The sequence below is a fragment of the Rhodamnia argentea genome, chromosome 5 (genome assembly GCF_020921035.1).
Source record: "Rhodamnia argentea isolate NSW1041297 chromosome 5, ASM2092103v1, whole genome shotgun sequence".
In the NCBI taxonomy this organism is placed as follows: domain Eukaryota; kingdom Viridiplantae; phylum Streptophyta; class Magnoliopsida; order Myrtales; family Myrtaceae; genus Rhodamnia; species Rhodamnia argentea.
The window spans coordinates 1,566,003-1,581,270 of record NC_063154.1 but is presented as its reverse complement, the minus strand read 5'-3'; the positions used below and the strand labels follow the sequence as shown (position 1 = coordinate 1,581,270).

At 41.5% G+C, this 15,268-nt stretch overlaps 4 protein-coding genes across 6 annotated transcripts; 1 reads left to right on the top strand and 3 right to left on the bottom strand.

Moving 5' to 3' along the window:
* Nucleotides 1-643: 643 nt before the first annotated feature.
* On the bottom strand, nucleotides 644-3,588 carry LOC115743649 (nascent polypeptide-associated complex subunit alpha-like protein 1). Of its 2 annotated transcripts, none has more exons than XM_030678521.2 (4): nucleotides 3,430-3,588; nucleotides 2,157-2,238; nucleotides 1,319-1,446; nucleotides 644-1,228 (listed from the first exon to the last, which is right to left on the bottom strand). In XM_030678521.2, the coding sequence occupies exons 1-4, from the start codon at nucleotides 3,487-3,489 to the stop codon at nucleotides 896-898; spliced, it is 603 nt and encodes a 200-aa protein (XP_030534381.1). In that variant the 5' UTR covers nucleotides 3,490-3,588; the 3' UTR covers nucleotides 644-895. The 2 variants fall into 2 exon arrangements, with proteins under 2 accessions (XP_030534381.1, XP_030534382.1); XM_030678522.2 differs by having other exon boundaries at nucleotides 1,319-1,440.
* Nucleotides 3,589-3,761: 173 nt separating this feature from the next.
* Nucleotides 3,762-6,045, top strand: LOC115743648. 2 transcript variants are annotated; one of them, XM_048278628.1, is made up of 3 exons: nucleotides 3,762-4,009; nucleotides 4,734-5,093; nucleotides 5,190-6,045. In XM_048278628.1, the coding sequence occupies exons 2-3, from the start codon at nucleotides 4,740-4,742 to the stop codon at nucleotides 5,751-5,753; spliced, it is 918 nt and encodes a 305-aa protein (XP_048134585.1). In that variant the 5' UTR covers nucleotides 3,762-4,009; nucleotides 4,734-4,739; the 3' UTR covers nucleotides 5,754-6,045. The 2 variants fall into 2 exon arrangements, with proteins under 2 accessions (XP_048134585.1, XP_030534379.1); XM_030678519.2 differs by having other exon boundaries at nucleotides 3,766-4,009; nucleotides 4,738-5,093.
* Nucleotides 6,046-6,417: 372 nt separating this feature from the next.
* Nucleotides 6,418-9,365, bottom strand: LOC115743647 (pentatricopeptide repeat-containing protein At1g11290, chloroplastic). Its single transcript, XM_030678518.2, has one exon. It carries the CDS (start codon nucleotides 9,161-9,163, stop codon nucleotides 6,713-6,715), a length of 2,451 nt encoding a protein of 816 aa, XP_030534378.1. The 5' UTR covers nucleotides 9,164-9,365; the 3' UTR covers nucleotides 6,418-6,712.
* A 2,502-nt stretch (nucleotides 9,366-11,867) lies between these two features.
* Nucleotides 11,868-14,910, bottom strand: LOC115743720. The gene is made up of 2 exons (XM_030678641.2): nucleotides 14,791-14,910; nucleotides 11,868-13,910 (listed from the first exon to the last, which is right to left on the bottom strand). The coding sequence occupies exon 2, from the start codon at nucleotides 13,879-13,881 to the stop codon at nucleotides 12,013-12,015; it is 1,869 nt and encodes a 622-aa protein (XP_030534501.1). The 5' UTR covers nucleotides 13,882-13,910; nucleotides 14,791-14,910; the 3' UTR covers nucleotides 11,868-12,012.
* Between the last annotated feature and the right edge of the window lie 358 nt (nucleotides 14,911-15,268).

Here is a 15,268-nt window from a genome sequence, read left to right as displayed (position 1 = left end):
AAGTTTTAGGAAGATTTCTCAGCGTATCTAACATTTCTCATCAGTCAGAACATGATGTCTGATTGCAATCTCATTTGGAAGACAAATAGGATGTCATTAATTATGAAGCTTTTGACGCCTTTGAGATCTGAGATAGGTGGCATATCAATCAATTAATCAATTATTCGTGTTAGTTACTAGGAGTATAATAGTAGTTAGAATTAAGTCGCACAAAACTGAATACCTTTTCTTCATCGCGATTTCTCCTCAGGTCAGTTCGCTTGATTTTCTCAAATTATGTGACAAATTAGAGCCTGGAGTCGAGTTGATAAACAATGAGATGAACATGGCGCTCCTCGAACTCAATATGCAGTTAATGCCAAGAACCGATCGAATGGAAGAACATGGGCTGGAACCGGGGAGATCGATGTTTTGGCACGATACTCAGGTCTTGGCTTCAGCCTCTTCAATGCAGAGTATTTGATTGTGAGAGCTCAGAATGTAGTTTTGTTTGAAATTGTGCGAACTGCGAACTAGAAATGGAAGTATGTAATTAGAAACCCCGAGCTTCTTATGCATAGAAGGGCTTCATCCAACATGATAATGATAATTCTCTGGTTTCTCAAGCTGAGTTCTTGGAAAAGCAAATCATGAAAGACATGTCTAACCAAAAGAAATAGAAGAATGACCGAAGCAAGACCCGAACAAGCAATTTTTTTAGGTCGAAGTGAGTCGATTAAATTAACAAACACCATTAACCTTTTGATCAAAACATCCACATATAAGATTGTTACAACAGATGGAGGAACTTTATATGATTGGTTGAGAAAAAGGATGGCTTGAGAGACAAGATCTGAAAACCCATGAAGGAACGGAGAGGCTACTAAATCCAACTTGACCAAACAAAACTTAATTCTCAGTTGGTGAGCTCCATGATGGCGGTAACGATATCTCCATCCGCAGCTTTGAGTGCCTTTACGGCCCTCGACCTCGAGACTCCTGCCTGCGTCATCACTAACTCGATGTCCTTGGGTTCCACATCTGTCTCATCCACTTCTTCATCATCCTGAGTCACAGCCGATGACTCGGGCTTGGAGATGACATGACTGAGATCAGGGGCCTTGAACTGCTCAGCTGCTTGAGACTGCAACTGTGAGCTCAAGTCCTCAATCTTCGCTTCCCCAAAAATGACATATGTGTCTGATGTGGGGCTTTTGAAAACATCTGGCTTGGAGATGACAAACAAGATCTAGCAACACGGGGAAGACTGTATCAGCAAGTAAAATTCTTAACAGGCAGTGAGAATAAATAGAGCTATGAAAAGGGGAAGGGTACTCACATTCTTGCTCTTTTTTACAGTGACACGACTGACGCCAGGAATGGGTTTCATTCCAAGCTTCAGCATAGCTTTTCGACTCTTTTTTTCGCTCCTGCTTTGTTTTGACCTACCAGTACCATCTCCTTGTCCTGAGGAAAATATGGCAAATTCACATTGCAGCAGGACTAAACTATCTTGAAATCTTCTGAAACCCAAGTTATAGTTATATGGTTCTGTCCTGTGCATTACTCTTAAGAGCTCTAGACTCTTAGTGCTGTGTATTATTGTAGATTCTCCTGAAGCACAAGAGACAACCAACAACTCTATGGTTGTGTCACTAAATATATTATGCGAACGACAGCAGTAACCCAACCACATTGAGCACGGCCAATATATTAGGAAAAATGACGCTAGAACACATAATAAAACTACAACCTTTACAACCTTTTTGAAAGTCTGGAGTCACCTCAGGGAAATAAAAGAAAAAAACAGCAACATCCAGAGATTCAACTCTCTGAAGACACCTGATCAGACACCTTGTAATTGCAAACACTGTATTAAACTCATAAACCAACCATGCATCTTAAATTTCTGGAAGAAAAATTAAACTATGTTTTCGGCCTGAAACCACATTGCTCAGATTCTCATATCCATAGTGAACGCCAAACATATTTACTGAAAACAATCACATCCACATCATTTACAGTTTCACAAAGTAACGAACCAATGAATTCACCAATTTCTTGCAAGAAAGAGAAGAAGATCAGTGATCAGTAAACCAAACAAAAGTTTGCAAGAAACAGAAAAAATTAAGGGAAAAGCAATCAGGCTTTGCTTAAGATTTCCGTAGTAAATGTACCCTCTATTTCATCATCATCTTTATCGTCATCCTCATCCTCATCGTCCTCATCCTCATCATCTTCAATGACAGGTTCATCAGACTTCAAGAGGAAAAAGATGCAGAGAAATCATTAGGAGAACACAAGTAGTCAGAATAAGGTAATGAACAGCTGCAGAACCATACTGGAACCAACTATTGCCTTTCTATAAAGGGTGTCATTAAAGAATGGAATAAGTCAAGATGGCCATTGCATCATTTGTCTAAGAATGAAAATGTAACTTTCCAATGGGGGCTAGAGGAGGGACATAGATAAACATTGGGTAACAGAGACACACAGGTTCCATTTCTAGACATAATTCGTTTTAAAAAAAGCATCGTTATCGTCAATTTTGATTTTCTAGTTGATCTGTACGTGATAGTATTCCTTTTAATACCATGACTGAGTGGATGAAATTGTAATCTGTCCATCGCAGAGCAGATTTCCCTCAAATTATTATTCATTATTTGTAGGGTTGACTTGTAATTTTGGATCTGCACATTCAAATCATACTGCGGCAATAAAATCTTCACCATGGACATATGCATTTACAACTTCCAGCAAGCAGATTAGAGCTCATAAAATCAGACTAGGTAAACTTCTGATCTTTAATATTATTGAGTCCAGTGAATGGAAGTCTCCATGACCACATTCCTCTGGATAAGAAACGTCCAGATGACCATACTGCAACTATTGCGTTCATTCCACAATTATCCCTTAACCCTTACCAGAAAATACAACTAATCAGACAATTTCAAGATTTTCACCAGCTGTGACTAATTCGACTGACACATGACGACGATTAAGTTAGAGAAGCCCAAAATATACACAATCATGATGATGTCCACAAACCTTCGTGCAAATTAGGCATTTCCAGAAACTGCCCGTCAGTGGATCAGATGCATTCCAGGTAATCACTTTTATTCACGGGAAAAAAAGCAAACACGAATAAAATTCAGCAGCAATAACACGTAAAGATTCAAGTTTGGCGTCCAAAGGAGCTCCAGTTCCCATTAAAAAAGTTGAAGCTTGAACAATACAATCCCTATAGAAAACAGATAATTTAGGGTAAAGTTGAACCCGTTGCTCAAGCGGCGAGACCAATGAGATGGCTCCAATCCAACTAATCTAATAAAGGAACCATGACAACTCGCACGCATACCCAACCAGACCCCACCGGACAAGGTAACCAAACCTGGATCGTATGAAGTATGTGAAGCAGCTCGAGATAATAAACAGTTAAGAGGAACTCACGTCGATCTTTTGCTGCTCCAGATGAGCTGCAAGAAGCTCCTCCTGTGTCTGAGCAGTCATGATTTCAGCCGAGCGAGAGATAAAGAGAGAGTACTCGTAAAAACCCTAAAACCTCGACGAAGGCGAAGGCGAAGGCGAAGGAACAAGCCTTTTAAGCAGCAGACAGCATGCGCCGATCATGGGCCCTCCATTGGGCCTGGGTATGCTGTTGGAAGGAGCCCATCCACGAAACTGGGCCCATTAAGTCAGCAGCTACGTGGCAACTCCTGATAGGGCGTCATGGGAGATCCAGTGACCGTCAGTTCAGGTTAGCAGTCTTTCTTTCTTTTTCTCTCCCTCTTCGCTTTTGGTCTTCCCTTCGAGAAAGTGTGCGGCGAGAAAATTTCTCGTTTCATTTTCCCGAGAAAAACCGGAAACCCTAATTCACACCCGCAATGAACTTTCACGACTTCCCCCTTCGACGTCCGTCCTGACGCTGTCGCTTTGTTTCGTCGAGATCCGACGCATTCTTCAACGGCAACCCGACCGGCGGTTGATTTCTGCCGGCATTGAATCTGACATTTGATAGTGATCTTCACAGGCATTGACCTCTTTCTGTTGTCCCTTTTCTTACTCGTATTGAACATTCGTATCTTTTACTTCTATTTTTGTGATTAATCGCTTTTGCAGCGATACGAAGTTGAGGTCGATTGGGATTTTGCTTCGGTATTTGTGTTTTGTATCTTGTGCATTGATCCAATGTTTTGAAATGGTCAATGCCAATTTCTAGTTTCTTGCTCATTGGAGGTTGAGATAGTGCATTTGGGTCTCTTGATGAATGGATTAAGATCACTTTGTCAGTAGCTACTGCTGAAAGAATCTATTTCACTGAGCTAATGTGTTATGATCCCGAAAGTGCATCCAGTTAACTGTCTTTGCCGTTATTTGAATGTTCTCAGCTTAATTTGCCTGGTGCGGAGATGCTTTTTGTAGAGGTACTGGAAATTATTATGCACGATAAGTGCAATGATACTGAATTGTTTTCTGATTATATTCATCAAGCTTCTTATGTTTTCGCTTCAGTTGTTCGACGCCTCATTGCTTGTCATTCATCATTGTCTCTCTTAAATAGCCCGGTATCTTCAAAGCCATGCTGAACAGCAGAGCATGAACCTTCTGCTATATGTTGAGTTATGTGATGAAATGATGGTACTAGTCTATGAATCGCTATAAGGATGTTGTGTTTGGCATGTTTTTTCTTTTAATTACTGCTGCTTCACCTAGGAAAAGATCGTCGAAGTTCTAATCCTGGTCCTTCGGTGTCAGCAGGTATGGACCAATATGACTTGCACGCTCAGAGAAGGGAAATGAAGCACAAGGGAAGAAATGTTGTATGGTCCATTGCAATGGACAAATGTCTGATTGAAGCTCTTGCTGTTCAGGCAAGAAATGGGAATAAAATCGACAAGTGCTTCAATGAGAACGCCTATACTGCTGCTTGCGTTGCTGTGAACTCTCATTTTAATTTGAACTTGAATAACCAAAAAGTAATTAATCGCCTCAAGACAATTAAGAAAAGGTACAAAGTGATGAGAGACTTGCTCAGCCAAGATGGGTTCATATGGAATCCGAACACGAAGATGATTGAGTGCGATGATGATGATCTTTGGAAAAGATACATTGCAGTAAGTTGTTGTTTGATAGGCAATGAATTTTCATTTCTTCTGGTTGACTACTGTTTTTGTTTATTGGTTTATGATATACCTCAGTGAATTGACTAGGCACACCCGGATGCAAGAGTATTTCGAGGAAAGCAGATTGAGATGTATGATGAACTAAAAATTGTTTGTGGGAACTATCAAGCTCCTAGTCGTTGGGCTAAGATGAAGGAAGAAAGCTATGCGAGTGACTTGAAGAATTGTGAAGAAGATTCTCCCTCATTTCTTTCACCAAGTTCAGAAGAACCTAGTGAGACAGATGGAACAGAGTCATACACGGAATCTCCGGCATATGTGCAAGATGGTAATCCCGACCCTCCTCCTTTTGCGCAGCCTCTCAGAAAGCATCCAAAACGAGCTCGGAGCTCAGAGACAGTTGAAGAGGCATTGCTGACAGTTGCGTCAAGCATTCAGCGCTTGGCTGATGCAATGGATCGAAACAAAAATGCAATTGATGCGTCAGAACTGTTGCAGGCTGTGATGGAGATTGATGGGTTGGAAGAAGGGAAACAGATGTATGCCTTTGAGCATTTAAATGCTGATCCTATCAAAGCTCGAGCCTTCATGGCGTATAATGGTCGTATGCGAAAGATCTATTTATGTAGACAATTTTGGTGCTGGAAGTGATACCAACCATTACCCTTGCATTATTGTTCAGAGTTCATGGGACGAAAAAGCCTACTGGATTTTCTTTTTCTATGTGGCCGAAAGCCTTCTGGAACTTCATGAATCTGAATTTAGCGTGCTTGGTGGAGATTGTATAGTAATTAGGTGAACTAGTGGATGAACATGTGTAAAAATGCACGTTTTGCTTGGCCTCTGCAGCCTATTTTCTTTGTGAAGGTCGCAGTAGGTGTAGATATCCTTTTTGTGTTTCTTTTACAAGTTTGTATGAGGTTTTCTGCTCCTTTCTTCCGAATATCACATCTCTCTTTGCACTTTCTTTGCGCTGTCCAGTACATTTGTCACTTACAATGATTCAGATTTGAGTAAGCCCGTTCCTTCTTTCCTATGGCCAAACAAAATGGAATTGTTATATCCAAATTCAAAGCTCTTTGCACTTCTCATGTGTTACCCAAATTACATGGATGAGATTAATGCGCCCTTTTAGAAAGAACATAAATAGCAGAAGAAATTTTCTTGCAGTAGTTTAAACAGAGGAAATAAGAAGAAATGAGTGAATTTATGCGGCGCATGTAGAATAAAGCTAAATGTGAGGGTTTTTTTTTTTGGTCGGAAAAAGCTTGATATGAGTTTATTGAGGTACAAATGTACATATTTCGTACGAATGTGACCAAAAGGGACAAGAACACAGTATAAGTCATTAAGTGAATATGTGATCAGGGCTATATCCATTGGAGTGATTGTACAAACTACAAAATAGGGATACTGCTGTTTTCCCTTTACTCTCCAAATCTGCAATGTGTTTTTCAGACAGCATCCTGCCATCTGACCATGGAAGCTGATAAGGTCCCCTGACATTTCAGTAAAACCTAATGTATCAGCAAAAAAATTGCAAGACTTCCTCACTAACTTGCAGCGACACTTCCAAATTCCCAACTATCGACTCATCCTAAATACAAGTTTCACCAGTAATCTCCACAAGAGCATGTTCCACTCTTGAAGTGGTGAAACCGTTGCATATCACGCACGATTATTTCTCGTCCTGTCACAAGGGAAATGTATTTTGTTGCATTGTGGCAATCCCCACAGACTCTCAAGTTCTTGCGGATGTGTATCGTGGTGCCGGGGCTGGTATTTAGAAGCCCAAATGCAATAGCCAGCCTCTCACTGTGGCTGTTGAGCAGCTGCTCCTTCACATCATCCTCCACATCGTGGATAGAATGGGTGTCAGGCACATAACCAGCAGCTTTAATCTCATCAATAAGAGTTTCAAGAAATGCATAGATCCTTTTGGACTGAGGATGATCTGTGCTTCCAGAATAGAAACTATGGACCTCATTTCTCAACTCCACTAAACTACAACCAGGAGTCTTTTGAAGCCCTTCCTTCTCCATGACTTTTCTCACCTCGGCCACTTTACTCCACATTGAGGCTGTGGCATATATATTAGCAAGCAGTACATGGTATCCGCCCTCTTGTGGGTTCAATTCAAACAGCTTATTTGCTGCTTTCTCTCCCAGCTCAACATTTTTATGAATCTTGCAGGCACCCAAAATTGCCCCGAAGACGGTAATTCCAGGTTCGATAGGCATGTTTTGGATAAAATCCCAAGCTTTTTTGAGATGACCAGCTCGACCAAGAAGGTCAACCACGGAGCCATAGTGATCCATTGTAGGTTCTATGCCATAGTCTTGCTTCATGCTGTCGAAGTAACGGAGACCCTCATCGACCAAACCTGAATGGCTGCAAGCAGAAAGGATGCAAAGGAAAGTTATATCATTTGGCTTGACGGTCCCCTTCTGCATTGCTTTGAACAGTTCCACAGCAGACTGTCCAAGCCCATGTGTACCGTATCCGTCTATCATAGCATTCCAGGTTATGACATGCCGGTCTTCCATCATGTCAAAGAGCTTTCTGGCAGTATCAACAGCTCCACATTTTGCATACATGTCAACTAGAGCAGTCATCACGTAAATGTTCTTGTCCATGCAAGATCTTATGACCAGTCCATGAATCCACTTTGCTTGCCGCGTCACGGATAATTCCGCAAGAGCAGGAATTACACTCACCATTGTGAACGTATCTGGTTGTACATTTTGAGAATGCATTCGGCAAAAGTGATTCAGAGCCTCTCTCACATGCCCGTTCTGTGCGAAACCTAATATCATTGCATTCCAGGAGACAAGGGTTTTTTCCCGTAAGTTGTTAAATATTGCTGCAGCAAGATCTACTCTCTTACATTTGGAATACATGGAAATCAAAGAATTCATCACGGAAACATTAGAGTCAAGTTTCAGCCTAGTCAACAACTTGTGCACAAACATCCCTCGCTCAAGATTACCCAAATCAGCACAAGCATGGAGTGCTCCCATTACAGTTACATTTGTTGGCTCCACCCGTTCATCCAACATCTTTTCAAAAATAGCAATTGCTTCCTCAGGATTTTCATTTTCTACATAACCATCAATCATAGAATTCCAAGTAACCACAGTCCTCTTCTCAATCCTATCGAAAATTACACGAGCAATCCTCACCGACTTGCACTTAGAGTACATATCCAACAAAGCAGTCGAAACATTCACCAAACATTCAAATCCAGCTCTCACAGCATAACCGTGTATCGATTTGCCGATCCTCAGGGACCCAACATCAGCAACAGCAGGCAAAATCGTGACCAAGGTGATGGAGTCAGGCCTCTGTCCTTCCTCCTGCATGTGCAAAACCAACTCAAGCGCAGAAGCCGCCCAGCAATTCTGAGCATAACCAGAAATTATCGTATTCCAGGAGACCAAGTCCTTATGGGGCAATCTGTCAAACATCTTGTATGCTTCCCCGATCTGCCTACACTTGGCATACATATTCACTACCCCAGTCATGGCAAACACATTGGAGGCGAACCCATTAGCCACCAGCTGTCCATGAATCTCCTTCCCTCTCCTAAGGTCCGCAGTGTCCCCGCAAACTTTCAACAGGTAAGTGAAGTTATACACAATGGGCTTCGCATCATCATGCTTCATCCTACAAAAGAAAGACAATGCCTCGTCTAAAGACGAGTTCTTTGCGTACCCTTTGAGCAGGGTGTGATAGAGCACGTCGAGCTTTTCCTCGATGGGCTCGAAAACGCGAGCCGCGTCGGCCACGCTACCGTAGTTGCAGAACAAGCTGATGAGCTTGGTTTGGAAGAGGGGTTCGTTGCAGAGGCCGTTCTTGATGATAAGAGGGATGATTTGGCGGAGCTCTTTCATGGAAGTGCAGAGCTCGAGGAGGATGGCTGCTGGATGCTTGTAGACATGAGAAGGAATGTGGATTCTTTGGGACAAGGTGTGGTGGACAGGAGGTGGCGATGGCTTCTGCGAGATACGAGTGGCACTAATGTTGGCGAAGGCGACGGTGGGGGTGAGCATGGAGCTCATCTCTCTCTCTCTACATTCCTGAAATGCTCCGGAGAAACTAGAGCGGAAGAGAAACTTGTTTTAATCTGGACAATCAATGACAGCAATTGCCATTTCTTGCTTGCGTTCTTGTCATCGCGCGGGCAAAGCACAGGTAGACTCGTGGACTTAAAATCAAAACTCAGACAAAAATCTTGCTTCGTTTGACTTCTCGCATAACCACATGAAGTCATCCCATAACCACATGAAGTAATCCCAACATGTTGGTTTTACGCAGGACTATTACATCGCAACGATTCTACTTCGAAAAAGTAATTTCGATTAAAATAATTTTTTTTTATTTTTATTTTCTGGATGAGTTTTAAAAAATCAAAACGTATTTGATAACTACACAAAATATCTGTACCTAAAACAGAAACGCATTTGGTAACCGCATAAAATTTCTGTTTCAGAAACAATTTCTCTTCTCAATTTTTATCATATAAGTCAAATAATTACGTAATTGCTTTGTAAAATTTTATCATACATTTCGAATTAATTGAAGATTAATTCATATTGATTCTCTTATATAACATATTGCATATAACTTTTTTTTTTTGTGTTATTCCTTCATAGAATCATTTTAAGCTTAAAAAATGAGAGACCATGTTGAGTTAACGTGTGATTTAACTAATTATTTATCTTTTAGTTCTCACTTGTTCAAATAGATTTTAAGCTCTCATAAGTAATTTTAGTGTGGTACAATGATCCGTTGTTGAATGTAGCTACAAATAATGAATATGTCAATTACAATATAGAACTTATATAGGGATGTTAATTATATGTGTTCTTAGCCTGTTTAATCCTTACATTTAAAATGCAAAAAAAAATTATTTCTGAAAAGTGATTTTTTTTTTTTCCGGAACCGACTTTTTTTATTCTTATTTTTGCTCCAAAACTATTTCCGGGAACAAAATCAGAATCATTTATATTACCAAACACATTTCTCATCATTTTTTGTTCTAGAGAATAGAATCGGAAAATCAGAATCGTTACCATGCAGACCCTTATGAACCCATAAATAGTTTGAATTAGCCTTGATTTATAGGTGAGATGCGCTCATCTACGTGGATGATGATCAACTTTTGCACGAGACCACTTTCATTATATCAACTATTTCGCTGTAATTTGCCTCGAGGACAAAATATTTTCATCAAAATTAATTTCAATTCCTTTTATAAGAGAAGGTAGATTATGGCAACTCCGGACATAAAATATCATTTGTACACAAGGAAAATAGATAAGTCGAGATATCTGGAAATTAAGCTACTATATAAGAAATGAAAGATGATCGAAAGGTAACATGTTTTGTTTGTTTGTGCGCGAAGGCTTCAAACACACCAATGCTAGTATGTATGTTATTCACAACGTAATTGCCTATATAAGCAGCTTTTCAACAGTTTTGACCATGCTTTCAAATCTTCGAAATTTCTAGCCCCATACCTTGAAGTTGCCATGATTTCTCACCCACAGATGGTTAGTCCTTAAAATGGCGTCTTGATCCTCCACTTCTGCTCGTCAACACTTTGAATCTCGTCTGAGTCAGACTTCCGCTACCCGTCGTGCTTCATTGTCTTATCCACAAGCAATTTTAGATTCAGGTATCCCCAGACATGAATTCAACACTCATCAAAGGATTAACTTTAAGTCGGTCTCTCACTCGACTATATATCAACTCCGCTTGATCGGTATCTTTGTCGATCAGTTTTATCACGATAATTGTCAAATCAGACGCTATCAGACATTGATAGTTCATCATGGTTATCGATAAACATAAATATCGCCAAGGATTCTTATGGCTGATATGGCCACCAATAAGAGTTCGCGAGTCCACTGCCTAGTGCCTTCTCCACAGCCATTCCTCCTTTAAGTCAGGTGTCCATTAGAACCAACATCACGTCGTTTTACAGGACTTGGTTAATTTTTTTGTGCAAACACCAACATGATTGAAAATCCATCGTTAGATGAACGAGAACCCTCTGCCGTCAGATTACTCGATCATTGAATAGGCCACGACAAGTTCTCCTGATTCTTCAAAGTCAATCCATCATATGCTACGTTCATGTAGCGTCTAGCTTGGGAAGTTTTCCGATCATTGCTGGATGCAAATTCAATGCCATGAGTTGTTTAGACATGGCATTCGTGCGTATGCAAGTAGTAGATTCCTGTGGCCGCTTTGAGTTGCTCTCCTTAGTTTCAGTGAATTATCTATCTAGACATTCATATACTACGAAAAAGAATTTCCGACGAACTGTTTTCATCGATCCAGATTACAGTTAAGAGTCGCAAACCCGGACACATTATTAGGCTTGGGCACATACCATAATGCAAACAAAATGCACGTATCTGTATCTGCAGTTCTATCTTTGTGCAACTAAAATGAATTGACCTTCGATTAGTTAGTTAAGATATCTATGTCTTGTTTTTCGTATTTTCCCATATAATGGAGGGGTCTAGCCTCGAGTCTATCTTATAAACTGAGTTTCACTCATCTAAAGCATTGGATCCATGGAAAATCACAGTTAACTCACTCAATTCTGACTATTCACACAGCAAATACTCAATACTCATCACACAGCTGGTCCAATTGATCAACATGTATCAACAGCCCTTCCCAACCTCATAGGCTACCGACCATGATCATCGCCACTACCATCAATTTACGAAGTTAATGGATGCAAAGAGGAAATAAATACTAAGGCCAGATATCACTAGAGGCAATTTTAATAGGGAAACCAGAAACAAACACACACCAACTCGTCCATCCAACCCACCACCAGGGCTTTTGTTCCACTATTCTATTTTTCTTCTCCCATATCCTAGACCAAGACCTAGGGAGATGGAGAGGTTACAAATTGCCTGGGCAAGCTAAAGATGTCTTTTCCTGCAAAGGGAGAGGTCCACTCACATGAACCACCTGGTGAAGCGTCTGTAGCGTGGACTCTGTTGGCAGCTCCAAGCATCATCGTGGAATTGTTCCTCAACATTGATGAGAGGTGTAGCCACACTCCACTCGACTTGGACTGCGCCAAATTGGCGTCCAGGGTCCAATCTATTCTGGTATAATCGAACTCAGGCATTGCACCGCTGATATTCCAATCCACCTGAGAGGATGAGCCCAATGTTCCTGTTGACCTCCAAGTAGAAAATAGTCCAAGAGACGATGAAGGAATTGTGTGTGAAGCTGCAGAGGTGCCCATTTTGTTCCAAGAAGATACAGGATTAGATGGAACAGCATTAGGAGGAGATCTGCCCATTGTGTTGCATGAGCCACCAAACTCAGCCATCGTGTCCAATGCACCAAGCATTGATGGACTCTCCTTGTATACGGGTTGATGGTAGAATTGTTCCAACCCTTGATTTTCTAGGCCAAGGCTTCCCAATCTCTGAGCATGGAGCAACTTCATGTTTGACCTTAGGATCTCAGCACGAGAAACATCACTTGGATGGTAACCAGTTGATACTGAAGGTGAGGAACCTACGCTCGAGACAACAGATGACCTGGGTATCATGGACTGGGGACGCTGCATCACTATTACAGGTTCCCTATATGCTGCGTTTTGAATTAGTTTCTCTGCAGCAACACCATGATGAACATCAGACTTCATTACTGTAGGCGAAACCTGTGTCCGCATTGCGATACTTGATGAAGGTGAAAAGCTTAATCCTGAAGGAGGCCATCTCTTCTCCGCTAGTGATGTTTGCTGGTTTGTCTTTGAAGATTGCAACTTGGAAGTGCCAAGCTCTAAGTCAGTTGGTGTGATGGGAACTGCCTTAGTATAGTTCAAATCTCGTTCATTCCTTCCCTGCAACGTCGTCGTAGTAGCTATATGCTTCTCCCGCGGTCTGACTAGGGTTTGTGGGGAAGGTATAACTTCGGATGTTGTTGGTGTAACTTGTGAATCCTGTTTCTGTGCCCTCAAAGACTCTTCTGCCTTCACCAGATCACCTTCACAAGCAACCACTGCCCTTTCTACCTCCTGCTTAGAGCACTTGTATTTCACCTCCAGTTCTGTAATCCGAGCAATCTCTTCACTTATGTCAATCTTCAAGTTACCTCTGCCACTGTCATTACCCTTGTCAAGAGCTTCCTCTTCATTCCTATCAAATAGCCAGGATATTGAATCCTCCAGCCTGCCTTCGTTCATCATAAGAGCTAAGGTTGCCCGCTCTGAAGAGAATCCCATGCTCACAAGTTGCTGAGAAAGTGCTTCCAATTTTCTTGACATTAAGTAGCCACTGCAACGCTCATGCAATTCTTGTGCTCTCCTCTCTCTCTGCCTCTGGTGTTTCTTTTCATTCTTCAAGCGAATCTTCTCTCGCCTATCGTTGTCAGGACCAGGTGCCATTTCCCGCTGAGGAGTGGAACCTGACTTATCTTTGAGGTCTTCTGACTCACCAGACCAGCTACCATTGTTAGAGATTGAATCATACTCTGAAACGGTTCCATGCGGACTGCTTGAGTGCTCATCTGTGTCATCTATATTTTGAAATCGGCCATTACTCTGTGAAGGCGGTGGAGAATCAAATGGTGAGGTCTCCAGCAAATGGAATGTGCCAGAGACTGGATTGTAAGCACTCGCAGAACTGCCATTCCCTCCATTTGAAGACCCAGAAGTCTTAGATGCAACCTTTTGTTCATTTCCAGCCCTTGAAGAGGACTTATTCTTGGACTTCGACTTGGACTTTGCCGGAGACATATTTGCAGATACACAATACGCTGTTCCTCCTGCAAAAATACACAGCAGCAACTTTATTTAGTGCTACAATCCTCAAAAAGAAAGGCATGAAAGAAATAAGAAGATACATACGAAAGCATACCAACAAAGACTAGAAGACGATTGTGAAAAAAAAAGGGTGTTTAGCAGGAGAAAAGCTTTCGCATACGTCATACTTATAAAAGAAACAACGACAAAACCAATGATTAGGCACTAGAAAGTCCTGTAAATGGGGATGCCCCCAACTCTGCATGTGCAACGATACATGAATGGTATAGGTAAGACATCTCCGAAACAACAGAGCAACCGTTCATGCTTGATAATACAATTATATACGAGAATGAATCACCCAGAGAAAATGAACTTCAATGAATTCATCCAAACAGCGAAGTTTCTCAATGCCAGAAAAAAAAAAGAAAAAATCGTTGCAAGCTGCTCTATCATCAAGCTGCTTCTACAACACCCTTTAAACCATTCCAACCATCAAACCAGAAAACTCCAGAAACAACATCAAGAAAATAAAATCACAGACAAACGAGCAAAACCCAGTAAAACTATCCACCGAAAGAGACAAACTCCTAAACCGAATCAAATCGAGGCAATCCACCCTACAAACGCATGCACGAAGGCATGTCCATGCGCATATCAACAAAGAACACAACCGAGACATCCCAAACACCATAGATCAGAACCCGGCGCGCACAGATACAGGAAAACCAGTCCCACCGCAATGCGATCCCGCAGAACTCGTCCTCCTCATTTCCTCCATCAAGAGCGGAATTCGACAAAAAGCAAGGAATCCCAATCGCGCTCGAACAACGATCCGGCGACGAAATCAAAAGAGAGAGCGATGAGAATCAAACAGACGCGATCGGGAGATCAGACGCTGACCTGAAAACGGAAAGATCGATGGACGATTGGGGGCAAGCGTTGGCTGTCGCTGTCGCTGTCGCGCTCTCTCTCTCTCTCTCTCTCTCTCTCTCTGTCTCTCGTGGGGCTATGCTTGAGCTTATGCTCTGGCGTATTTTATTGTTCTTCTCCTCGCTGTGGGTTTTTCGATTTTCGGTGCTAATTTTGTCTGACGCTGAATTTTTTTTTTTCCCATTTTCGTCTTAATTTTTTTTATTTTACTATTTTTCTCGTGTGTCTTTAATTAAGGCCGTGTTAATTAATTAATTAAAAAGCGGGATTACGCCATTTTTTTTTTCTTTTGGTCAGAGGATTACGCCATTAGCCTTGCGGACATGAGGTCATAATTAGGTTGGATTTAATTGTGAGGTTTAGGAATCCACCCATTTTGGGTTTGTTGGTATGTTCTACGATTTGCCTAAATTTAGGATCTGGGCCTCGACAGAGAGCCGATTTTTTT